Source organism: Musa acuminata, chromosome BXJ2-2 (genome assembly GCF_036884655.1).
Source record: "Musa acuminata AAA Group cultivar baxijiao chromosome BXJ2-2, Cavendish_Baxijiao_AAA, whole genome shotgun sequence".
Classification (NCBI taxonomy): Eukaryota; Viridiplantae; Streptophyta; class Magnoliopsida; order Zingiberales; family Musaceae; genus Musa; species Musa acuminata.
In genome coordinates, this window is record NC_088339.1 from 19,699,030 (window position 1) to 19,724,796 (window position 25,767).

At 38.2% G+C, this 25,767-nt stretch overlaps 1 protein-coding gene and 2 non-coding genes across 4 annotated transcripts; 1 reads left to right on the forward strand and 2 right to left on the reverse strand.

Moving 5' to 3' along the window:
* The first annotated feature begins 399 nt into the window (after window positions 1-399).
* On the forward strand, window positions 400-23,494 carry LOC135605239 (isoleucine--tRNA ligase, cytoplasmic-like). Of its 2 annotated transcripts, none has more exons than XM_065095100.1 (27): window positions 400-1,095; window positions 1,186-1,329; window positions 7,831-8,063; window positions 8,344-8,506; window positions 10,188-10,301; window positions 11,665-11,762; window positions 12,433-12,511; window positions 13,668-13,826; window positions 13,932-14,021; window positions 15,143-15,276; window positions 16,323-16,482; window positions 16,630-16,713; window positions 16,834-17,046; window positions 17,139-17,264; window positions 17,898-18,035; window positions 18,124-18,227; window positions 18,306-18,369; window positions 19,966-20,054; window positions 20,129-20,270; window positions 20,984-21,047; window positions 21,132-21,199; window positions 21,847-21,969; window positions 22,065-22,130; window positions 22,447-22,488; window positions 22,645-22,747; window positions 22,829-22,920; window positions 23,023-23,494. In XM_065095100.1, the coding sequence occupies exons 1-27, from the start codon at window positions 496-498 to the stop codon at window positions 23,125-23,127; spliced, it is 3,597 nt and encodes a 1,198-aa protein (XP_064951172.1). In that variant the 5' UTR covers window positions 400-495; the 3' UTR covers window positions 23,128-23,494. The 2 variants fall into 2 exon arrangements, with proteins under 2 accessions (XP_064951172.1, XP_064951173.1); XM_065095101.1 differs by having other exon boundaries at window positions 22,462-22,488.
* Window positions 23,495-24,358: 864 nt separating this feature from the next.
* Window positions 24,359-24,432, reverse strand: TRNAV-CAC (transfer RNA valine (anticodon CAC)). The gene has a single exon. It is a non-coding gene; the product is annotated as a tRNA-Val (tRNA).
* A 194-nt stretch (window positions 24,433-24,626) lies between these two features.
* Window positions 24,627-24,700, reverse strand: TRNAV-CAC (transfer RNA valine (anticodon CAC)). The gene has a single exon. It is a non-coding gene; the product is annotated as a tRNA-Val (tRNA).
* Between the last annotated feature and the right edge of the window lie 1,067 nt (window positions 24,701-25,767).

Sequence of the window (25,767 nt, forward strand, 5' to 3'; positions counted from 1 at the left end):
TGTACGGGTGCGATAGTGCACGTGCGTAACACGTGATCATTTAATGACAGCGTTGCGACGTCTGTGATGCTGACTTGTCGCTACGAGTGCCGTGCGTCGCTTTCCTATTGGACGGCCAACGTATATAATTATGGTTGCCCCTGTTTTCTACGTTATGCCATGCGACGGTTACAAGGTCGGCGGCGTGGTGTTTTAATGCTCGCATATTTATTATATGCGACCGTTGTTCCGCAGCATTAACTTGATTCGGGTTGTTGTTCTTAACGCACGCATACTTAATACCGTGCGTTATTCTTGTCTTGTAATTAAGTACGCATAGTATCTCCATGCGAGCAATAAGAAGGGCCCGGCCCAATAGGTAGGTTGGACCACCAAAAAACCCTAGAATAAAACCCCCCATTCCCCGTCCCAAAATAGGAAATCGCTCCTGCGTAGCGTTCTCCTCGGCCGCCTCTCACATCGGCTGGTGATCCAGCAGCGCCACCGACGCCGCCGATGGAGGACGTGTGCGAGGGCAAGGAATTCTCCTTCCCCCAGCAGGAGGAGTCCATCCTCCGATTCTGGTCCTCCATCCGCGCCTTCGAGACCCAGCTCAAGCGCACCGAATTGATGCCGGAGTACATATTCTACGATGGCCCGCCTTTCGCCACCGGCCTTCCCCACTACGGCCACATCCTCGCCGGCACCATCAAGGACGTCGTCACCCGCTACCAGTCCATGAACGGGCACCACGTCACCCGCCGCTTCGGCTGGGACTGCCACGGCCTTCCCGTCGAGTTCGAGATCGACACCAAGCTTGGAATCCGCACCCGCGACGACGTCCTCGCCATGGGTATCGCCAACTACAATGAGGAGTGCCGCGCCATCGTCACCCGGTACGTGAACGAGTGGGAAGAGGTGATCACGCGTACGGGCAGGTGGATCGACTTCAAGAACGACTACAAGACGATGGACCTCAAGTTCATGGAGTCGGTGTGGTGGGTGTTCGCGCAGCTGTGGAAGAAGGAGCTGGTGTACCGTGGGTTTAAGGTCATGCCTTACAGCACTGGGTGCAAGACTCCGCTCTCAAACTTCGAAGCTGGGCTAAATTACAAGGTACTTATCCGTCATTTCTTGTTTTGGACCAGTACTGCTCAAACTTTGTTTGAACTACTTATCTTTGTTTTCTTTTTTGGGGTTATTTAGGATGTCTCGGACCCTGCAATCATGGTGTCATTTCCGATAGTTGGTGATCCTCATAATGCAGCTCTTGTGGCTTGGACGACAACTCCATGGACACTTCCAAGTAATCTCGCTCTCTGCGTCAATGCTGATTTCGTCTACGTGAAGGTCAGTTTTGCCTGATTGATATTACAAGTTATATCAACTTTGTAGATGTTCGTTGATCCATATAAGAAAATCATGATTAAAAGATATGATATTTGTTTCCCCAATATAGGCTTGGGGAGATGCATATAGTTTGGTATTTTAGGAATTCTTTTATAGTTTGTCTGTTGGACTTCATTCTTCTCATTCTTCAATGGTCCAATTTTCAGCTTAACTCATATTCCATATTTTGTTTTATAGAAAGAGAATGAGATGTTAAATTCATGATTAAATTCACAATGTAAACCAACTCGTGGCCTTGTATGATGGACAATTCAATCTTGATCTTGACAATGCTGTTTATAACCAAGTTTTACTTACATGTATCTGTTGGCATGTTAGGACCAGTTTGATAGGAGATTGATATACGAACCACCTTGTACTGGGTGGTATATATTAAAAGGCTTTGTATTGCTCAGTAATGGTCGAAATTCAACTGTTACCAACTTGTGTTGGTCGGTAACGGTTGGATTTCAACCGTTATCGATGGCTTAGATCTGACCCTTACTAATGGTCAGATCCATTTGAAAGGGTTTTTAAACCCTTTCTTCCTCTTTCACTCTCTCAATCTCTTTCTCACTCACTTCTTTCTCATTCTCACATTTTACTCTCAAAACTTCACAATGCTACGATTTGTGGATATCAAACTTGGTAGAGTGACATGGACCACAATGCTTCAATCGACGATGGTGACGACATTAGGGAGTTGATGGTCTTATCTACACAGTTTGAGGGTGATGCATGGATCAAGGAGCAGTATTTTATGCATGCCATTAAAGATTTAAATCATGGAACTCGACATGATAGTTGGTCATTCTTCTCCGAGCAGTAGTACGGTGATCGATCTTATGATACAAAGTAGCAGATCAATCGTGAAAGTAGAAGTTCCGACATTCTCTATGCATTACAATAATATATGCTACAATTGTACTTGCCTCAAGTGTTGTCTCGAACACATGTGGTTTACGACGATTAAACTACGACAATCACCACATTGATGCACTAATGATGTCCAGTGTATCGGTATACTATATCGTGGGATCAATTTCAGGATTGGGTTCGACAAACATATCAAATTGATATACAGATACATAGGATCGAGGACCCTGGTTCACCACCCGTGGAGTCATATCGTTTTTTTTTTGTGGTAGAACCAAGTATATTTATCGATTGATTACTTGATTTATATGAATCTTAAAGTTTAAGTTGTTTAACAAATAATACAACAATTTAAATTATTTCTTTATAGATAATTTAATGTCAATGGAAGGACAGCCTAGAATATAACACAGAGCTACTACTTGAAGCTCGAAAATGATATGTGCCACTATTCTTTCCTAATTTAGATTATTTTTACTAAAATTATATTAAATTTATATTTATTTTTAACTTAAAAACTATAATCTAACTTTTTTTTAAGAACTGTTGGAGCTATTTTCAATCATTTCTATGTCGTCAGTATGCCTCATTGTACCGACACATGGAATGTCGGTTCGGAGCGATATGTATCATATTTTCGATCGGTCTGTCACGGACTTAGCTGGTTTTGCCTAAGTTGTGCGGCACCCTTGCGTGTACGTCTGCAAAGGTCAGCCTCCCCGAAGCCTCCCATGGTCCCTTAGAACCTATGAAAGAGAAAACAAGTTAGAGAGAACGCCTCACTCGGGATCCACAAGCAAACATTCCAAGAAACACTTCATAGACAATACAAATTACAAACAGACTTTACAAGCTCTGAACAGTTGCACAACAAAGGGTCAAAATGGTTCATTACAGATCGAGAATCTCTCACAAGTGTCCACATGACACAACCTTTATTTACAAACCTAAAGCGGCCACCAAACCCAACTAAAATAGGACTATTAAGCCTTCGGTTGTCCCTCCACATGCTAGGCAAAGAATGAACATACCAAAAGACACGGACATACATAAGCATTACATCGAACATCCTGTTTAGAAGTTTTTCCGTGACATTCTCCCCCACTTATTCCTTCGACGTCCTCGTCGAAGCCTTTGCCGACACTGCAACTCCTCGCTTTTGCTGAGTCTTCAATCTTCTGCTCCAGCTGCAATGCGCCTCTTGGCTCCCAACTACTCTCTATTGCTGTTTTTGAGTAGTCAAACATTTGATCCGTCATGCTGCTTCAACTCACCAATGACTCTGACTCTGGTGTGGGGTTGGCTGAGTTGTGTTGATCCTTGTTGATTCCTGCGGATCCTCCAGATGAAGGAAAAGACCATTCTTACTATGCGTCAGTCTCTCAAATGCCTCATGCTGCTTGAACTGAGTGGGTGCTTGTTGGAGCTTTAACAAGTATCACCTAATAAACTTTCAAAGCTTTTGGTCCTTCCTCCACAAAATTTGCTCATCGACTCTTCTTTCACTTAGTTGTCACTTCCAAGTAGATTCACATCACTTCCGCTTTCGATTGACATTCTGTTGGGAAATGAGGCGGATACTCTACTCTTAGTAGCACTGATCACCAATGGTGAGGATTTGACAACTATCATTTTCTAATATCTTCGAAGGGTCTTTGAACCTGTGCAGAGCTCCTCTGCTGGATAGATAAGAGAATTAGGGTACTCGGTTTTGCTCATTCTCTTAAGGGTTGAGAAGGCAAAGGTTACTTAACTTCGCCCGCCTCCTCGAGGTTGTACTCCATGCATCGAGCTGATTATTGGCCTTCGCCTGCTCTTTGCTCACACTTCTGAAGCACTTGAAGTGTTTGCACTCCTTGTGTTGAGTTAGTTACTGTGATTCACCTTCTTAATGCCATCGAACTTCTGGAATACAGGAAGTTTTCACCCCAACTTGGAGTAATTCTCTAATAGATTTGGTCGCCTCTGGGATTGTACCGTCTTCTCCATCAACCCTACCGCCTACTCCACTGAGTAGCAAAGGTACAGCACCGCGTACTGCCTGTTTTGTTCCTTGGTCGTGCACTCTTGCATGATCCGAAGTCCTTCACTTTCGGCTATCTTGATGAGAAGCTTGTTGACACCGGTCCTGCGAAGTTCTTTGGCCTCTGCCCTTCAGCCTTGTCTCGGTACTTGGAGTTTGCCTTTGCATGCTCCATCTCCTCGGTCCCTTTTACGACCAAGCGCTCTCCCTCCATGAGAGCAAGGGATCAATGACTTTCACGAAAGTCCCGCCTCTGCGGTACCATGGCGCTGCCATGCCCATGGCCCTACTATCCGTCGCCTCGCATCTGTATCCTTTTTCTTCACGATCAGTAGATATGTCTCTGTGGCACTCCTCCGAGTCCACCTCCATTCTAACTGATGCTTGATTTTGGGTAGCTAAGTCTCTCCGGACTTATCGTCGCTTCCTCGCCCCTTCCGACCCTCTGCTTCAACACCTCTGTGTTCTCCGAGCGGCTCCCTTTTGGTCGATGGAAAGACAGATTGCAACTCCCATGCATGGCCTCTGTCATCACGTTGTAGGGTTTGCACCGATTCTGTTCTCCTTAGCTTCCTAGGTAGCAACTTTCGCTTACTCGACCTTGTCCTCTGACTTGCCGGGCTCCCTTAAGCGAATATGAGCTCTGGAGCAGTCCAACTCTCCAGCTGCTTCGATCATACCTTTGTTTGATCAAGTCCCTCCCATGGGACTCACTGGTACTTGCATTCGAACTTTTCCCTTGGTGGAACGCAGCCCCCATATGCTGATGACCAAGGCTTTCATCCGATGCAAAATTCGATGCACGCACGGAAGACCCGCCTTTGTGGTACCATGGCCTTCACTCCTTGAATCCATAGCCCTTCTTGCCGTCGTGTTATTCACTGAAGTGGAGCTTCCAATAGCTCCCGATCATACCTCCGTATGATCTAGTCCCTCACGGGACTATGTCGTGTGCATCGTATTGCCACGAATTGTTCCACCACGATCCGCTGCACCATGTCGCCTCCTGGTGACATCTTTATTGCATTCTGATTCTTGTGGGATAAGCTCGAATTGTGATCCCTCCATGTGTGGCCTCTGCCAATATATCGCAGGGTCTCTTCCACCTTCGATTTTGTTCGCTCCTTTGGCAATCGACCTTCATCCACCCACTCTTGGGTCACATCTAGATGAAGCACCGCTCTAGGACAGTCCGTCGCCTAGTAGCTCCTGAAGTCCCTCGACTTCGCTGCAATTAGTGCACCATTGTCTGGATCCTGGGCTTCTACCCCTACCAGCACAATTTCCGCTGCGCATTGCTTCCTTCATGGCAACTTGAATGGCAACACTGTGGCATATTCTTCAAGAGTACCCGCCTCTGCATCCTCTTGCCCCGTGCCAAGGCCTTCTAAACCCAACTTCGCCTCTGCAACTTGAGTCGCCTTAGTTCCTCCATCAAATGCTTTTCCGAGATAAGGTACATATGCCCAGAAGCTCCATTCGTCTTTGACACCATGCAAGATGAGTCCGCTCCGACAGAATGAAGGACCCATGGAACAACATGATCCTGCTCTTGCCTCTACAAGAGTTCATGTCCTTGACCTTTGTCCAAGAAAAGCACTGTGCTTCTACTCCATGTTCCATCTTCTATGCTGGCTCCCTTCATGCGGCTTGGGTACTTCGCCAAGTTACACCCAAGTTGCTCCGCTCCTCGTTTTTGTATTGAGTTGATGGTGGCCTTCGCGCCCACTATTCCACGGGTCAGCCCTCCCTTGAGTCCGATCTCCATATCGACTCCAAGTTTGCCTTCATTTGTGTTGCTTTGGGTCGCTCTCCCACTTGATCTGGCAATGCATCCACCAATGCATTCTCTCGAGCGAGATCATGCGACGACTCCTCGTCGCTTGCTCAGTCCATTGAGCTTCGTGGAGTTGTTGTTTGTTGAGGTACTCCTCAACATGTGAGATCCGTCCCACATGATTCTCCCTCTGGAGAGTCGGGACTTATCCCTCCTGGATAACTGTCCCGTTGGAGCAATATCTCTCTTCGTTTCGGAGACCACCATCCTCTTGGACTACTCCGATTTGCTGAACTAACTGTGCATTGTTCTACCTCCTGCAAACGTACTTGCTAGATTGCGACTCCACGTCAATACAGCCCCCGCTGCACCACTCAAGGCCTAGCAACATGCTGAACTCGTTGCACACTTCAGCCTCCTACGGACGTATCATTCACATGCCGAAGAGAAAGTTTCAATGCTCCATGGCGCCGAGTTTCGGTCGCCTTGGGATGGCCACGAACATTCCATCGTCCGCATATAAGCCCATGCACGAGTACCAAATTCTTTGAGTTAGCAATTCCCCTCACCTCTGTGAGCTTTGCACAACTCTTTCGGTCGCTGAGCAACTCATTCCACCTTGCATGGTCTCATCCTTTACTAAGCGCCTCGCTTGCCTTGAGCACCATCAAGTATAGTTGTTAACGTTGAGCCGTAGCTTAAACTCAGCCATCCCAACTTTTGTGCGTTTCGCATTCTTCCAAGCTTGCCTGTTCTCGTGGTGCCTCTTGCGCGAAGGGTTAGCCATTCCTCTGAATACCAATCTCAGATGCTCGCTCCTCCGAGCGACTCCTTTTCCCTACATCTTTATGCCCGTTTTCCCCCAAACGGTCGCGCGTGTGCTGCCTGCCCTCAACGCAGCCGCGTTAGGTCCCCCACGTTTGCATGCTAAGTGTTTCTATGATTGCTTGTCCCGCTCTGATACCATCTGTCACGGACTTAGCTGGTTTTGCCTAAGTTGTGCGGCACCCTTGCGTGTCTGTCCGCAAAGGTCAGCCTCCCCGAAGTCTCCCATGGTCCCTTAGGACCTACGAAAGAGAAAACGGGTTAGAGAGAACGCCTCACTCGGGATCCACAAGCAAACATTCCAAGAAACACTTCATAGATAATGCAAATTACAAACAGACTTTACAAGCTCTGAACAGTTGCACAACAAATGATCAAAATGGTCCATTACAGACCGAGAATCTCTCATAAGTGTCCACATGACACAACCTTTATTTACAAGCCTAAAGCGGCCACCAAACCCAACTAAAATGGGACTATTAAGCCTTTGGCTGTCCCTCTACATGTTAGGCAAATAATGAACATACCAAAGACACAGACATACATAAGCATTACATCAAACATCCTGTTTAGAAGTTTGTCCGTGACAAGTCAGTACATCGGTTCGGACCGTTAAGGTGAACCTGGGGTTAATGTAAACTTAAGTTCTATATGTTGATAAAGTTTCTCACCAATTTATGTTATATTCGTGCACTATTTTTTTTGTCATGGGCGAACCTGCTAGCATTAGAACTTCTTAAGAGTATACAAACAGATATGAGATAAACACTGGTTGACTATTTTAGATGAATTATGAATCCTTGCTTTCTGAATGTTCTCTTTAGGTTTCTGTAATCTACCTCACTCAGGCTTGCTATATGTGTCTCTGTTTGAGAACAGCATATTTGTTTCTATAAGTTGTTTCATAACCTTTTCCTTCCACCTCCCTTTTTTATCTCAAAGTTTTTAAAAATATTGATAGGTCAGAGAGAAGTCTTCAGGAGCAACTTATGTTGTTGCAGAATCCCGGTTGTCCCAGTTACCTAGCAAAAAATCTAAGTCAGAATCAGGTGGAGCAGTTGTGCCTGCACAGGACGCATCACTGCCCAACTCCAAGAGTAAGGGAACCACAAACAGCAAAGCTAAGAGTGGAGTTGATGCTGGATCCTATCAATTGATGGAGAAAATAACTGGCGCTTCATTGGTTGGATTAAGGTGAGCAAACAATATTCTTTAGCCAAAGATTCCATGTGAATAATTCATAAATATACAACAATCATAATCACATACATAATGCTTTTAAATATGCTACGCAAGTGTGATTCTCTTCCATTTGGCCTTGTACATTCATGATATTTTTGTGCTGAACTTTGTTACGTTGTGCTATTTATTATTATTAATGTTTGGTTGATATCTCTCGTGATGACAATTTGCTGCAATTTTTTGGTATTTGCTATATGATTGTATAATGACATTGAGTAACTTGGTGATGCAGATATGTTCCTCTGTTTGATTACTTCATGAATTGTTCGGAGACAGCATTTAGGGTAGTATCAGACAATTATGTTACTGATGACAGTGGAACTGGGGTTGTTCACTGTGCACCTGCCTTCGGTGAAGATGATTACCGTGTTTGTGTTGCTTCTGGTATAATGAAGGTTAGGATGCTTGAAGGCTTTTCTGGTTGTTCTATGCTTTTTCCATTTTAGATCATATCATGATGATGGTATCAAGTATTTTCTTCTAATATGCTGATATAAAGAAAACATCAAAATTTTCTTTAGTATTGTGGTAAAATTATAAACATTTTGACCTCTCTTGTATCTTATCAAATAATTATGTGAATGTTTTTGCAAGATTTTGTACATAGTTGGATGTCCATGTATTTGTAGTGTGTATATTGTGGGGCTTACAACATACGTATGTTTTGTTCTGCTCTTATTATTTAAAATTTATCAGCTAAAATTTATGTTAGAAGATCAAAATATTCTTCAGATTTCATCTACAATTAAACAATCCATGTGTCTCTTCATCGCAATAACCATTCATATTTTGATTGCTTGACAAATGGTTAAGGGACTCGTAGAAACACCTTAGTCTGAAGAATGATTTTCTTGTGATCTGGGCATTGTAAATTCATGGCTTTGACGTGGCATCTTAATCTGCTTTACATTGTATGGGATCCTGGCTTCTATTGGGATACTTCATTTGTGACCATACAGAAACAGTTGTTTGGTGTTCAAATGACCATCTTTGTAATGCTTCTGGTAGCTTATCAGATATTAACTTATTTTTCATTTTCAGAACCAAGAAGGAATGTTCCAAAGAACAGAGCTGACCAGATACTTGATTATCTTCCTTTGTCAACTAACTTCAACTTGAGATCAAGATCAGCAAATGTTGGATAATTTCTGTGATTGTTGTTTGATGATCTTGGAATATCTTTATATTGCCTTCTTAAGTTCCAAATGGTATAAGTTGTAGCGTATTCTTTCATTGACATATCCAAATAGTATAAGATATTGATTCTCTAGCTCGTTAGGTGCTTCCTTTAGATTATCAGCACTTCATTGCTGTAGTAACATAAGTTTGTAGAATCAAAATACATGAAATTGATGTCATGGAGTGGTACTTTTGCTTGACTACTGCACTTTGAAAGCCATACGGAGCTGGACCCTGGTTTCTGTTCCATATAAACCTCTATTTCACATAATGATTAAAAGGGTGGTTAAAGTCACCATCTAAAACCTGAACTTTCTTTGCAGTAGCAGTAGACTCTCCAATTATGCCATGTTATGGACTTTGTCTGTTTCATGAGGTCACCTTATGACATGTGTCTTACAAAAAATAGATATCATCATAAGCTTTTTGTTGCTGTTATTGTTGTTTACATCTTATAAGCAGCACTCAAATTTATCTCACTATTTTCACTCATATCATTGATGTGTTAATTTTTACTGCATATTGTGTCTAATATTCAGTATGCATATAGAACTTTCTGCAGTGACAGAGTTGATGTATGATGTTGGAACTAAGTAGACTGAATTTGAAAGATCATTGTTGTGTTCTTTTTTGATGATTTTTGTGTGGTGGTGACTGATGATTCATCTCTTGTAACTTTCCTGTATGAAGATGCTTATCACTGTATATGTTTTATGGGTTGTTTCCTTGGATTCCTCCCATCACGACAATGACCTCCTACATAGGAGATACATGTTGACTATTCTCATTCATCTATGTCGAGCAGTATGAACAAGTTGATACAGCCTACAAGACTAAAGACTTGGTGTAACCTTGTATGTTCTAGGTTTTTTATATTATTTTTTCATGGATGAACAGGATGTGGATCTGTTTGTGCCAGTTGATGCTGATGGCTGCTTTACTAAGGAGATAACTGACTTCTGTGGCCGCTATGTTAAGGATGCTGATAAGGATATTATTAATGCTGTTAAGGCAAGGGTTACTAGTGGCAGTTTGTATTTTTTCTGTCTTGATTATTGAATTTATAATATTGTCTCCTTTATTTAATTTCATTATGATATCTGTGCTCTAAGAATGCAAATATGCTTTAAGTTCTCACATTTAAATCTAACTGGAGTTGGATTTTTTTTGAGTAAATTTTCCAAGCTGACTTTTCAGTGAATGATTTGTCAGAAAATGTTTTTTGAACCGCAAAAAAAAAACCTCAAACCTTGTTAGTATGACTAGGATGTGTGATTCATGCAAGTCCTGAATTTGGCATTAGATGCTTGGAAAAACGGAGGCATAATGTGAGCACTTAAAGGGTTCATCACATGTTTCATGCTCAAACTTTTAATTATACATCTTTTGTTAATTCTAATGGAAATATAAGACATGATTAGTGTTTAGATAGACATTGCATTTGTAGATTGTCTTGAGCTCTTTGATGAAGTCAAAGAAACAAAAATACAATGTGTAAATTTGTTGTGCAACCTCAAATTAAATATGAATTTTTCTTTAGATGAACACTTTGAGATATATACATTGCATGGGTTAACACAATTTATACATTGCATATGTGTAATTGGCTATTGTCTTCGATACACATGTTGTACAATGTCAAAAGTTAATTTACTAGTCCTTAATTAAAGATAAACACTGATATTCAGATTAGCATATATTGCATTTGTTAAGATATGTATTCAAGTTTAATTTTGCTTTGGCATCTTTTTTCATTGGAGTTTAACAAATTTCAAACTAATAAATAATTGGAATGTTGGTTTCTTGGACAATGTTTGTGTTCCCATTGCCTATAGCATGTTTGGTATGACTATTGTGTTTCTATACTTGCTTTAGCCTGTATGATTGACATGTGGTCATATACGAAACCATGCTTGGGAGACAATTCAAGTGTTTCACAGAGATACCACAGTATGTTGATGATTTAAAATGCTTCTGGTGTCTGCATTAGACATCGGTAATCATCAGATGCTTCTTACATATTTCAAATGTTTGTTAAGAAACATGTCACCTATGCTTATGATGTAAATATAGTTTTTTCTACATAAAAGGAAATAATATATATATATATATATATATATATATATGTACTTTGGATTTTGACCCATTATAGTTGTGACCTAGCATTGCCCACATGGGCAGGAGCATTTTGCATGGGTTTTTCCTATAGTTGTGACCTAACATTGTGGCTTTTTATTGATTTGTTGTTTTTTGTTGGAGTTTTGGTCTATGATGATGAAAAGAAATTTTAAATGTGATATTGTGGAAAAGTTCATCTATTTTGTTTTGGTATACATTTTTACATTTTGAAATAATACCTTGGACTTCTGGGCAGGTGAAAGGCAGACTTGTAAGTAATGGAAGTATCATGCATTCTTACCCTTTTTGTTGGAGATCAGAAACCCCTCTTTTATATAGGGCTGTTCCTAGTTGGTAAGCAATGTTTCATCATATAAATCTTGCTGGCTGAAATTCTCATATATTATTTGTTTCCTTGTATTTTTCTGAACTTTGGCAATGATATCATATACTAAATCAGGTTTCCAGTTTCTTCATAGATAATTTAATTGGTAAGATGAATGTTACCTTTGTGCAACCTTATGACATTAAATTCTGTCTAGATCTTAGCAGTTGTTGAGCATCTTCACCTTTTATTGCTCATACTTTTGAACAAATTGTTTAGTATTGTTGGATTAGGTTTGTTTGTTGTTTTTTTTTATTTTTTTATGTCAAAGCATATCTTGCTATAATAAATTTAATTTTACTGATTTAGGCCAGAAGGACATGCGGTGAATAATATTGAAATCGATTAACAGTTGGCCAACTGTTCATCAATTAAAAAAAATCAGTATTGTTTTTTAAATTAATGACCTGCTTTTAGTTACTCGAAGTTCTTACATCAAAGATACTTTTCAATTTGAATTCTTCATTCTACGAAATTGTTTTGTTATGTTGTCATGTCTATGTTGTCTAATATTTTGTGGGTCAAGTAAATTTCAATTTTTTTACTTTCTGAATGATTAACTTTCTGCTTCAGGGACCTTTTTCTTATTTCTTATTTTGGATCTCTAGAACATAGTACTTACTGTGGTTGTACATTCAGGTTTGTTGCTGTCGAAAAAATTAAATTGCAGCTGCTCGAAAGTAACAAACAAACATATTGGGTTCCAGAATATGTCAAGGTTTGGATAATTTTCTTTGCCTTGTTGTATCTAGAGTGGCTCTTCTCAATGTATGATTAGAACAGATTTTTTTCTCTACTACATCGCCAATCATATTCTGATGTTCTTACACAATGCATATAGTTGAAGACATAGGAGTGCCAACCTAGGTTGATTGATTGGTTTTATTAGGATCGTAACTGGACTGGACCAGTGAGACCAATTGGAACACTGGGTAAACTTTTGGGTTGTTTGAGTTAATAATATCACTTAGAGTTCCTGTATAATCTACTAGCTTAGGTCATTGGCAGTATGTAGCATGGCATCATAATTCTTTGAATCTTGGTTATAACTTGTCTCTTGCACAACATGCTTTGTTAGACTTTAACATTGTTTGTTCAGTATCTCTATTGTTTTATTTTGTCATGAAGTGGATTTTCATCTAGTGGCATGTGTTACTTCTTTGAATCTTGGTTATAACTTGTCTCTTGCACAACATGCTTTGTTAGACTTTAACATTGTTTGTTCAGTGTCTCTATTTTGTTTTTTGTTGTCATGAAGTGGATTTTCATCTGGTGGAATATTTTAATCTTTGATTACCAACAATGATACTTCTGTTTTCATAATTTGTACCCCTGTTTATCCTCTTTAATGATATGTCATGGTAGAACTTTGTTTTAATGGAGAAAAAGCTAGAGGAAGAAACTTCCCTAAAGCTCCACAAAAAAATTGATGACAATTAGTTCTTGAATGGTATAAGTTGCTTATTTAGTTTGGAGAGAGATGTTAGGTCCATTTACTAAGAAATATTTATAATTAGTTGGTTCTTTTGTGAATTTTGCATCTTCTTTTAGTTTGTAAATTGATGAATGGTGTTTCTTTTGATGCTCCTTGTCATTGTTGCAGGAAAGTAGTGACAATAATTTATTGTTCAGAAATTTTAAGAATTAGTACAAAAATCTCCAAAATGCAAGGAGTTATATATATTATATATATATATATATATATATATGTATTTAGTTGTTAGTTAATGTATTTTTGAAGTAAATTTAGACTTGTAATAATTTGTTAAGTTTTATAGTGTGATCAAATTACATAATCTGTAATTTTAATTTCAAAGTTCAGACTTTCAGTTTATATTTCTTCAGGTTTCCTGATAATGGCAGATTAATCACAGGAAAAAAGATTTCATAATTGGCTCGAAAATGCTAGAGATTGGGCTGTTAGTCGAAGCAGATTCTGGGGTACTCCTCTTCCTGTTTGGACTAGTGAGGATGGCAAAGAGAAGAGAGTTATTGGTTCCATTGAAGAACTTGAGACGCTATCTGGTGCTAAGGTTTGTTCCTGCAGTTGCTCAACTTCTAGTTTGGATTATTTTTTATGTTAGTTAATTAATTTATCTGATAAACAACATGACGCAATCTATTGGATTTAAATTCAGGTCACTGATCTACATCGACACAATATTGATCATATAACCATTCCTTCTGAACATGGATCAGAGTTTGGTGTTCTTCGCCGTGTTGATGATGTTAGTTATCTGGGCCTCAATATGGAATTTTTTCATCTTGGAATTTACAAATTTACTGTGGTTTTTTTATGCACCCTATCCAATTTCTTAAAATAGCAATAAGTAGGTCTGAAATCATTATATACTATATTCACTGATAAGTTCTATCATTTTATTGCTCACAAGTGTAATAAAGTCTGCTTCGGTCATCAACTCTTTATTTTAACATCTCATTTCTCTTGTTAGATTATTTTGCAAATATTATGTTCAAAGGGTGTCAGCTAGAAGCACCACTTATATAAAACAGAGAATATTTTATCAAATAATTAAGGTAATGCTGTGGACAATTTAGTTAACCTATGTACTTTAATATTGCTGCACATTACACTGATCAGCATCTAGTTGTAATATTCCTAGGCTAAACTGACATTCACCTAGGGTTGCTAGTCTATTTAGGACTATCTCTGGTCAAGCATAGGTTCTCTTAATATTTAGGATTAACCTTACTGGACTCAAATGTATCGGTTTATTCAGTTGGGTAGGGATAGGGGCCATATCAAGATTTAAGATTTTCAGTATTAGACAATGTTCCTTCCAAATTAACCCAATGCAAATTACTGGGAATAGAACTTTCACTGTTTCACCATTGTTGGAGCTTACTCAGTGATGGAGAAGGCAACCCAACATACACAATCCACCATACACCCTTTTTAATGGTTGCTTGACCCTTGTTTCATTTGTTGATCTTGCTAACTTTTGTCATATATTTGAATATTTTGGTGGACATGAACATTTGTATCTTTTTTATTGCTTGATTACTCAAGTCAATATTGAATTGCAGTGACCAGGTGTAGATCAAGTGAATACCATCATGAGTCTAGATTTGAAGTGTATACCAATGGTCAATTGTCAATGTTAGCAGTTAAGTACCTTAGAAGGATTAAAAGCTTACAGTGGAAGTGTGAAAAGGCTCTTATGCAATTAATTAGTTAATAAATATTTATTCTGCCAATTGAGAATCGTTCAGGCATAGATTGCATGTTAATGTTGTGACTGCCTGTTTATATTGAAGCAGATGGCTCTCGTATCTGTCACACTCATTTTCTGCTGGTGATGAATATATGATTCTTTGCATCTTTCAGGTATTTGACTGCTGGTTTGAGAGTGGGTCGATGCCATATGCATATATTCATTATCCTTTTGAGAATGTTGAAGTCTTTGAAAAGAACTTTCCTGGACACTTCGTGGCTGAGGGCCTTGACCAGACCCGAGGATGGTTGTTTTTTCCTTTGAACTTTTTCTAGAACCATGTTAGTTGCAAGTTTATTGTGTGATCAATTTGTTTATTTTTGATGAGCGATATTGCAAGTCTTTATCTCTTAAGTTCATCATATAGATATTTGCAGCATTTTTTACTGATTTGTACGAGCCTATCTGGTAATACTTCCTTTTTTTTTTTGTAAAAGAATAACTTGAGTAGCGATGTGGATAACAAGGATCTAAATCTCAGGTTACTGTGGGCGTGTTCTTGAAATGGCTGGTCTCTTAGGTTCTATGGTTGACCATTTGACATGGGTCAAGATCTGTCAGGAACACCTGATGGAATTGACCTAGATGGTAGATTCCATGATCCTGACAGGTTGCCTCTTTTGTTCCTGATGGATTCATTGTCAATGCTGGTTGGTCTAGCTTGAAGGTCATGCTTTGGAGGTCAGGCATGAATCTAGCATGAATACTGATTCAGGCCATTCTATACTTATTATACTTTTAGTGATGTGCATCCATTTGCAACAATTATAATACTTGGTCTTTTGGCTGAGCATGCAAACTTCTTGGATGAGGCAGGAATTTTGGGCTTCCCCTATAATAGCTGGTCTAGGGTGTAAAATTTCTTGCTGTCCATTGTCAGTCTGCAAATTAGGTCTTTTGATCAGCCAATTTTACTCTGAATTATTTTGTTTTGATGTAATTTTTGGATTATCTTATTTAGAAATTTGTTTTAACTATTTGGGCATGCATTTTAGCAATCTTACAGACCATTGGATGTAACAGTTTTCATGTGATACTGAACAAATGTAGGTGAATTGCCATGATTTCTTTGAGACTCATCTTGAACTTTGTAGGAGTTCCAGTGCATAATGTGTTCATTTTTTCTGTTTATGTAATTAGTTTCAAAAGTACATGATTCCTGGCTGTTGTTTTCACAGATACATCCAACGATTTGCACCAGTATTGACTAGTTGTATCTTTTGGAATATCAGGGGTTCCATTTTAATGTTTTCTAATGAAGAGTTTTGGCCTTTTGGTATTATGAAATTTCAGGTTCTATACACTCATGGTTTTGTCTACTGCACTGTTTGAGAAACCAGCATTTAGGAATCTCATTTGCAATGGTCTTGTGTTGGCTGAGGATGGGAAGAAAATGAGTAAACGGTTGAAGAATTATCCCTCACCAACTGAAGTGATAAATGATTATGGAGCGGTAAGCAAGTGGTTTATGCTAACAAGAGATCTGCTATTCAACATTGAGTTGTAATTACAGTTGTTTGTCCATGCCTTATGTTGCAAATTTTTGTTGCTTATTGAATTTAAACTGGTATTAATTACACAATACATCTTTGTCTTGCAGGATGCATTGCGATTATACCTCATTAATTCTCCTGTTGTTCGTGCTGAGCCTTTGCGGTTCAAAAAGGATGGTGTATATGGTGTGGTGAGTGGCTCATTTTTTTCAAACACAACTCTTGACATGCGAAACTAGATACATGTTTCATAACTATTGTTCTGCTACTGTTTATGATATTTCCATTCTGGTTTTCTTTTGTTTAAGCAGGTCAAGGATGTCTTCCTTCCCTGGTATAATGCATATAGGTTCCTTGTTCAAAATGCAAAAAGGCTTGAGGTTGAGGGTTTTGCACCATTTGTTCCTATTGATTGTGAAACTCTTCAGAACTCTTCAAATGTGCTTGACCAGTGGATCAACTCTGCTACAGAAAGTTTAGTCCACTTTGTTCGTCAAGAGATGGATTCATATCGCTTGTATACGGTTGTCTGCTTAATGAATACAATCTTCCAGCTGTGGATTTTTATTATAAATTTATCTTCTGTTTTCTGCTACTAATTCTGTCCTTGCTTTAGGTTGTACCATATCTTCTAAAATTCATTGACAACCTTACCAACATATATGTGCGTTTTAATCGGAAGAGATTAAAGGGGCGAACCGGAGAAGAAGACTGCAGGACTTCTCTTTCTACTCTGTACAATGTACATTGTTTCCTGAGTAGTGGCCTGCTTTACATTCCTGGATTGCTTTAGCTTTTGTTTGTAGCACAGAAATATTGCATCTTATACTTGTGTCATTAGCATGTGTTGTTTTGTTCTATATTTTAATTGAGGCTTGTGTCTAGGTTCCAAATTCGGTGGCCTATTTTCCAGTTCTTTGCCATCTTTGCTTGGAAGCAGTCATGCTAAATGGCCTTCATCTGGAAAATGCCATCTGTAAAATATCACGTCACCTATCGAGAGGCATTACTTTGCCATTTTCATTCTTATGGAATGTTTTTTATTGATTTCATCTAATACGGTCTCTGAGTTCCATGATCTTCCCTGAATATTTAAATCCAATGACACAAATATTCTAATTTTTGGATCTATTTTTGTTCCATGTTTAATTGAATAAGATCAATAGTTTACCTTCATTTTGGATGAATTAGGATCTTTTGATGTCACTATACAATGAGTCTTTTTTTGTTCGATCTTTGCTGTGAACATAATTTGAAAGACAACATATCTAGTTTGTGGCATTGATATCATTTTAAATTTCAAATGTACTGTTAGAAACTGCAGTGGAGAAGATATGTACATTTTATTAATTGTACACAATCTGATTTTGTTCAGGTGCTTTTAACTACTTGTAAAGTGATGTCTCCATTCACACCCTTCTTCACTGAGGTTCTTTATCAAAACCTGCGAAAAGTCTCTGTTGGATCTGAGGAAAGCATTCATTATTGTAGCTTTCCTTCAGCAACAGGAAAGGTGATAGTTTTCTTTATCTACCTTTGTTTCATTTCTTATTTGTGCCATCTTAGCATGCTTTACATTATTATAATGATGATATGGTCAGAGAGAAGAGCGCATTGAACGAAGCGTCATGAGGATGATGACTGTCATTGACCTCGCCCGCAACATTAGAGAGCGTCATAGTAAACCTCTCAAGACACCACTAAAGTATGCAAAGTTATTTGCATATGGAAAGTTCTGTTCCATATTTATTAGATAATTTATTTTTGCTGTTAACTATTTCAGGGAGATGATAGTTGTTCATCCTGATTCAGACTTTCTGGAAGACATTACTGGAAAACTGAGAGAGGTCTGATTATGGCTTAGTTTTTCTTTATTTCTCCTTCAGACAACTTTTTTTAATTTTCTACCGTCTTGCATTACATTCTGATGGTATGAACACTCAATCTATTTTATTTGGAGATCTAAATTTGATTTTCTTAGCATATTAACCTTCGATCAGGCTGGTTCTCATATTACATCTCTATTATCAGCTGATAAATAATATCACCAAGAAAATTTCAGTACAATGATCATCGTGATGCTACCAAAGTTTGTCTATATTCTATTTGGGAGTCTGAATTTGATTTAGTCAATGTATTAGCTTTAGTTCAGGCATCTTCATATCTACAAAGCTCAGTGGCTGTCATCTCATTTGCTACAACTCCTTGATCAAACAAAAACAATTATCACGAAGCAAATTACAACAGGAGTGTTATCAGATACAATAACAATAAAGATAGTTTTTTATAGGTTGTAACTTCTTAGTTGATTGACTAACCAACTTGTATTGCCTTGCTGATGATTAAGCAGTTGGCATGCAAAGCAGCCCTATGTAAAGGGGATAACAAGATTCTAGAGACATCTACAAATGCCTTGCGCAGGATGTTGGTTATTATTTCTAAATTGGAAATAATCCATGAAAAAGAATCTTGCAGATAACATTCACAGAATTATGCTAAGAACTGCCTCAATGAATCCAAAGATGTGTCAGAAAGAGGCTCAACCAAGATGATAGTGTATTTTTGCCAAAGGTTGGCCAATGAGCAATGGTTGGATGAGAGCACCGGTTTTCTACCAGTTACTCATGTTACATAAAATCTTTCTTTGTCTTGTTGGAGAGATGTAGTGTGGCAAAATTCTGGAAGAAGCGCACGAAACACCAACAGCTTACATCACTGAATGTGAGATGTGATGATCATTCTGATGATTAACTCTTAGTCCTTGTTAGGGATCGGCCAAAAGTAAAGGGACTGTGAATTCCTAGTTGAATTTGTTGATCCAACCAAAATGGGTTACCATGGCCAATTTTATTTGATCCAGAGATTGATCTGCCTGGACAAATAAAATCCATTCAAGTTAAAACCATTCCAGATAGGTCAATTAAAAAAATTAAACCTTCTTAATAGAAAATAAGAACAACAAATAACAAGTTGATATTCCTTGAGTTTATAGTTAAAGATAATCATGCGGTTCATCGAGTTATAACCAGTGCCCAGAAGTCTCATGTTGATATTCCTTGAGTTTTCACAGCTCTTTTAGCAAAATGACCAGCCTTGACATTTGATTGTCATGCTTTAGGGACAGAAAGGGCATATATTAACAGTTTCACCCAACCAGGATAGTGTTGATAAACGCCATAATCAGTGGGTCTACTGTCGTTCTTATATTCAGAAGCAAACTGATCACCAAAGGTGGTTGTAGTTTAATTAGTCTTCTTTTCGTTTCAGAAATGTTCTCAAGTTGAGCTTGCATTTTATATACTCTATTCTGTAAATACATTGTTACTTGTTACTAGAAATCCATGTATCGTGTAGTCGCCTCATGTTTCATTAAACTGTATATCTTTTTTCCAATATGCAATTAACTTATTTACTTAAATTGCAAACTTATTTGCACTTTGTAGTATGTGTTGGAGGAGCTCAATATTAAATCAGTGGTTCCTTGCAATGATCCTTTGAGATATGCTTCTCTAAGGGCTGAGCCTGATTTTAGGTATGCCTTGGACTGGTTACCAAATTCCTTAGCATGTTCAATTATGTTTTCTTATTTCTTGTATTCTTTTTTAGTATATTAGGTAAAAGACTCGGGAAAGCAATGGGTGCTGTTGCTAAGGAGGTTAAGTCAATGTCGCAGGCTGATATATTATTATTTGAACAAACTGGGGAGGCTACATTCTCTGGGCATTGCTTGAAGCAAAATGATATAAAGGTTCTAAATTTTGGTCTTGAGGCACACCTTTTAGAATTATCTTCCATTTGAAATTTGTTAATTATATTGTTAACCTTGTTTTAGGGAGTATTTCAAATACCATATGGTTTTTTGTATTGTGAGGCAATGGCTTTTTGTTTCTATGGATCGAGGACTAGCGGTAACACTATTTAGTGCTATGATTTTAAAGGTTCACTTTTTTGCATGTTTTTTCATATGCAATCATTTATCATATTACAATCACTCTGCACTTTCCCTACAATTTGAATTTTGCATATCTAATCACGAAAACGCCCTTTAACCTTGGGAATCCTATTATGAATTTTTATTATTCAGAATTTCAGATAATAGTTGCATAATTTTCTCTTACGTTACCTGTTTTGCTTTTCAAGTCTGTGGTTTTTCGCCTACTTATTGGGGTTTATTAGTTATTATTTCACCATTATTAGAAGAATAAAAGAAATTGTGAAGAAAGTCAAGTCTGCATCTTAAACTTCTTTTCCTAAATTTTCATTTTGGATCTGTTTTCAAAATGGATATTTGATGAATGCTTAATAGCACTGATATCTTGAGATTAGATTTTATGCAGGAGTATCAAGGACTTGTTCACTCAAAAGAATTTAGGAATTTTTCAGCATCTTAAATATAGTATCACGAGTTCTATTAGTTTGTAATGGATGACAGCAACTGATAATTTTGGCCCATGCTTTCAGGTATTGCGGGAGTTTAAACGACCTGCTGATGTGACAGAAAAAGAAATAGATGCTGCTGGAGATGGTACCGATCAGATTGTTTTTTTTGTAAAAATGCATTGTAGAAAAAACTTCTCCCTTGTGCTTATGGTCATATTGCTTTTGTTAGGTGATGTTTTGGTGATATTGGATTTGCGAGCTGATGAATCATTGTTTGATGCGGGAGTTGCTCGCGAGGTAAATTATGGAAATCTTTGTTTTTTTTTTTTTGTAGATCATATGGTTGCTAGTTCCATGATTAATTTGTTAACGGGCTTCTTTGTTCTTACGCTGAATAAATAAAAAGAAAAGCAACTTTTTTATGAGCTTGAGTTATACATGGATACTCCAAAGAAAAGTAACAGATGTGTTACATTCTTGTGTGATCTATACATGGATAACGATTCTTGTATGTACTTGTGTATCCAATATATGTTTTGTACTATGTGTTGAATCATCACATGCATAGCTATTTAGATCCGTCATTCTTTGGACATCGGCAAATCATTCTTATTGTTTCTCCCAAATTTTTAGTTCTCTAGTACTAACAGTGCTTAGCTCTTTTGGCACATCTAGTATCTGTGCATCTGTGGTATATAATAGCTCATAATTAACATCCGTTCATAATGGTTTGCAATATAAAATGGCCAGTGTTTCCATCAAATATTCTGCTGCCTCGTTTCCCTTGATAAAAGAGCTCCTGGAGTAGTTAGTCATAGGAAATGTCATGATTGTGCATTGCATAATGTCATGCTAACAATTTCACTCTTACGACCCTGATGTTGCTTTACATGAGGATGAAGTAGATGTATGAGCCTTGAGTCTGTATTACTTCTCTATCTCAGGTTGTGAACAGAATTCAGAAATTGCGGAAGAAAGCTGGATTAGAACCCACTGATATTGTGGAATTATACTATGAATCTCTTGAGAAAGATGAAAAGATCTTGGAAAAGATTGTGAATTCCCAGGTATGATCTTCATGTTCAGTAATGTACTTCGAATTCTCTGGTTTGACTTTTATGGATGTTAACGTTGGTGGCTTTTGCTTTGTCCTTTCATGCAGGGTGAGTATATCAAAGATGCTCTTGGTTCTCCTTTACTTCATAAAAGTTGGGCTCCATCAGAAGCTGTAAGTATTTAATAGTAGAAAGATATTGCTTTAGATGAGTTGTCATTTGTTATCATTATTTTCTATCCATTCTTGGTTGAGCATTTAGAGACTTTTGCCGTTGCATCTTAATACATTATTGTTATTATTTCCAAGGCCATGATGGATAATCCATTGAATTGACATTTGACTGCCATTAGTAAAAATCCATTCTTACTGTTTTTCTAATGGTTTCAGGGGCATATTATCATATATATTTTTCTTTTTACACATCTAGTATGTTCTATTCAGGCTAATTCTGTTATAATTGGTTTGAAATCACACTCACCGCTTGCAGTACCGTTACTTGCAGGTTATTTTCTGTCAAGAGGAGTTTCAGGTATGCTGAGCTATGAAATTCCCTGACCATCATAAAAGGATTCCTAATTTTGACGTCAACGGCATTGCTGTTCACCTCAGTTCCACTTATAACACTGGTTCTAGACACATTATATCTAAATTAAATTGACGATTTTTGTCCCATCACTTTTTGTAGGTCCAATTTTCTCATGAGGAAATACCCAGTTTGTCCTTTATCATCATCATAGCAAAGCCCGCCCTTGTTTTTAATGCTGAAGCCATTGTTGCACTATATTCAGGTTGGCTATTTAGAATTTACCCCGGTTCTTGTATATTACTCCAAAACTCAACATTTTAACACTGCACTCCCGAATCTGCAGGAAATAACAAATATGCTGAAAATTTACAAACATATTTGTCATCGCGAGACCTTTACAATTTGAAGTCAGAGTTCCAAGCTGGAAACGGAAAGGTTAGGCTTTTGACTCAACAATACTTTTAAGTGATTGGGTCTCTTTATCTAAATTTGTTTGGGACAAACTACAAGTTTTTGAATCTTTCGACAATCCTGCAGATCAAGGTAGATTGCATTGAGAACCAGCCATCCGTTGATTTGGAGCAGGGGAAACATCTCTTCCTTAGTGTAGCAGATTTCTACTTGAGCAGGAAGACGGGTTGAGAGGTGATTTTGTATAACATTTTGCTCATCTTCACTCAAAACACGCATTTATTGCCTCAGCATTTATCGACGGCTAAGTGGTATACGAAGATTACAGGATATCTCAATCCTCTCTTGAGCTTGGCATTCAAGAAACTTTTACAAAAAATTCTATTTTAAAAAATGCTAATCTGTAGCTCTCATTTATTTTTATTTGTGTAATAATTCTATCATTCTTAGTGAGTTTTTGTTTTTGTTGGCATAACAATTTAGCTTGGCCTTATAGCTTCATGCTTAGTGAGTTTTGAAGTAGCCTGATGTTTGGTTACTACTTGTAATGTAATATTGTTGGGTTGCAAGTATCATAGACATTAGAATTGAGGATGAATCTGTGTCATTATATTTGGAGCTTGCAATCAGAACTGTTATCATGTCAGATGATAAAGATTTTGATTGGATGATCATTTAAGAAATGATTTGATATGTTCATGAACACTGCTCTCATGTGCAAGGTGAGAGGTGAAACTAAATTCAAGTGCATGGTGCAAATTAAATCGAGAGAGACATTGATACAACTGAACTTACAATTTAATATCAGCATCGATGTCTCTCGATTTAATTTGACAATGTAAACTAAATTTAGTTTACAATTTAATATTAGCATCAATCTCTTCTCTCAATTTAATAGTAGCATTAAATATTGGACAATGTGAAAAAAGGCTTTCGGTGCAAGCTAGGTTGCGAGAAAGCCATCGATGCTAATATTAAATAAACAATGAGAAAAGAACACAACTCTCGCTTTTGTGTTCTTTTCTCATTGTTTATTTAATATTAGCATCAATGTCTTCTCTTTTTGTTATCGATCACTATAGCATTAAGAATAGGAGAAGAAAGGTCCACAAAGAGGGGAGCCGATGAAGTCGGTTGTAGGAGCAGCAGAGCCATCTTTAGAAAAGACATTGTTTACTGTCGACCAACAAAAGCCATCAAGTTTAGGAGCAGCAGAGCCATCTTTCTTATATGACAAAAGAAGCCTACACCCGACTCTCGCTTTTGTGTTGCTGAGCCGCGCCATTCGGAACGAAAGCATTTCTTTCTGCAAGTCGTCATCCCTACCAACCTATTGATTGAATACAGAGCGTTACTATTTTGTATTTGATTATTCGTCATATTATATGATACCTTATAAAAACAAGTTGGTCATGTAATATATAACTCACTTAACTGAGGGGGAAAAAACATATTAGACCATTGTCTGAGCCCGGGTTCGAACCGGGGACCTCTAGTGTGTGAGACTAGCGTGATAACCAACTACACCACCCAGACGATGGTTCTAACCATTGGGGACCTAATAATTAATAAGATATGTCTGTCTGAGGGAACCAAATACTTATATGTATGTCGTTTCGTAGGACATCTTGTTAACGGTTCAGATTAGAAGTTCATGACATTTCGTAGGACATCTCGTTTAAATTATCCTAAGATAAAAAGAAATAGAATAATAATTAAAAAGATAAGTCTGTCTGAGCCCGGGTTCGAACCGGGGACCTCTAGTGTGTGAGACTAGCGTGATAACCAACTACACCACCCAGACTGTGTGATTATAAGATCCAAAATAATTTTCCTTCTATAATAAAAGAATAACCCCTTGTTATTTGCTTTTTTTAATTTTGATTTGGATCCATTATGATTGTAAGATATGGTGACTAATAACAAACTTGAGATTGGGATGAAATGAAATTGTTTCGGAGTGAATAGTGGATGTTAAAATCATGTACATATATATGCAGAACTTCCATTTCACTATGTTCATAAACTGCAACAAACTAACCTAGATTTTGACTACTGTGAACATCATATCAAACAGAGATAAAGAGGCTTGAGTATCTATCTATCTATCTATCATCTCTGAGTCAGCCATCTAAAGACGGCGGACGACGAGGGAGACTAAGGCGGCGAAAGTGTGGGCGAAGGCAGCGGCGATTGAGGCCTTGATCCGCCCACGCTTGGGGATCAGGCGACGGCAGCTGCTGTATATCCTCCCTCCACTTAGCCTTCTTCCTTTCATTCTTCGTCTTCTTCCCTTTCCTCCCCTTGTGTTTCTCCTCTCTCTTCTCGGACTGGGATCAAGCTACTACTGTCCTCCTCCTCCTCTCTCTCTCTCTCTCTCTCTCTCTCTCTCTGGTACCGAGCTACAGCTTGCAGTGGAGTGGCAATATACGCATAGAGGAGGCCGCTGCCTAATTTGCTTTAGATTGGCACTCGTTTGCACTCCCATCACATGGCACATGGATCGCATCTTGTATTCTCTCGCTTGTCTCTTTCTTGTATTCTTTCTCCTTAAGGCATCTTGTTAGTGGATGGTGGCAGCCTCTCCTACTGTCACTTATCACTTATATTCCTTAACATGATTTCCTGTCGGAAATAAGAAAAGAAGTATGGCTCATAAAAAAGGTTGATTTCAATGTATCGACACAAGGAAGGGGGATAATGATTTCCCATGCAGATGATGCCAAGACTATTGACCAGCTAACCATTCTTCGACACATGCAAAGCAGATCATATCAAATCTTTCTAAAGCAGATTTTATTTCAACTTTGCATGAAGTGAATTCTTCCCTAACCCCAAGAAAAAAAAAAGAAGGGAAATTCTTCCCTAATG

Coding starts and splice junctions, on each gene's coding strand:
- LOC135605239 (XM_065095100.1), top strand. CDS start 496: ATGGAGGACGTGTGCGAGGGCAAGGAATTCTCCTTCCCCCAGCAGGAG. Junction 14,022..15,142: donor TTCTTCGCCGTGTTGATGAT/GTTAGTTATCTG, acceptor TGCATCTTTCAG/GTATTTGACTGCTGGTTTGA. Junction 22,489..22,644: donor TCTGTCAAGAGGAGTTTCAG/GTATGCTGAGCT, acceptor CACTTTTTGTAG/GTCCAATTTTCTCATGAGGA.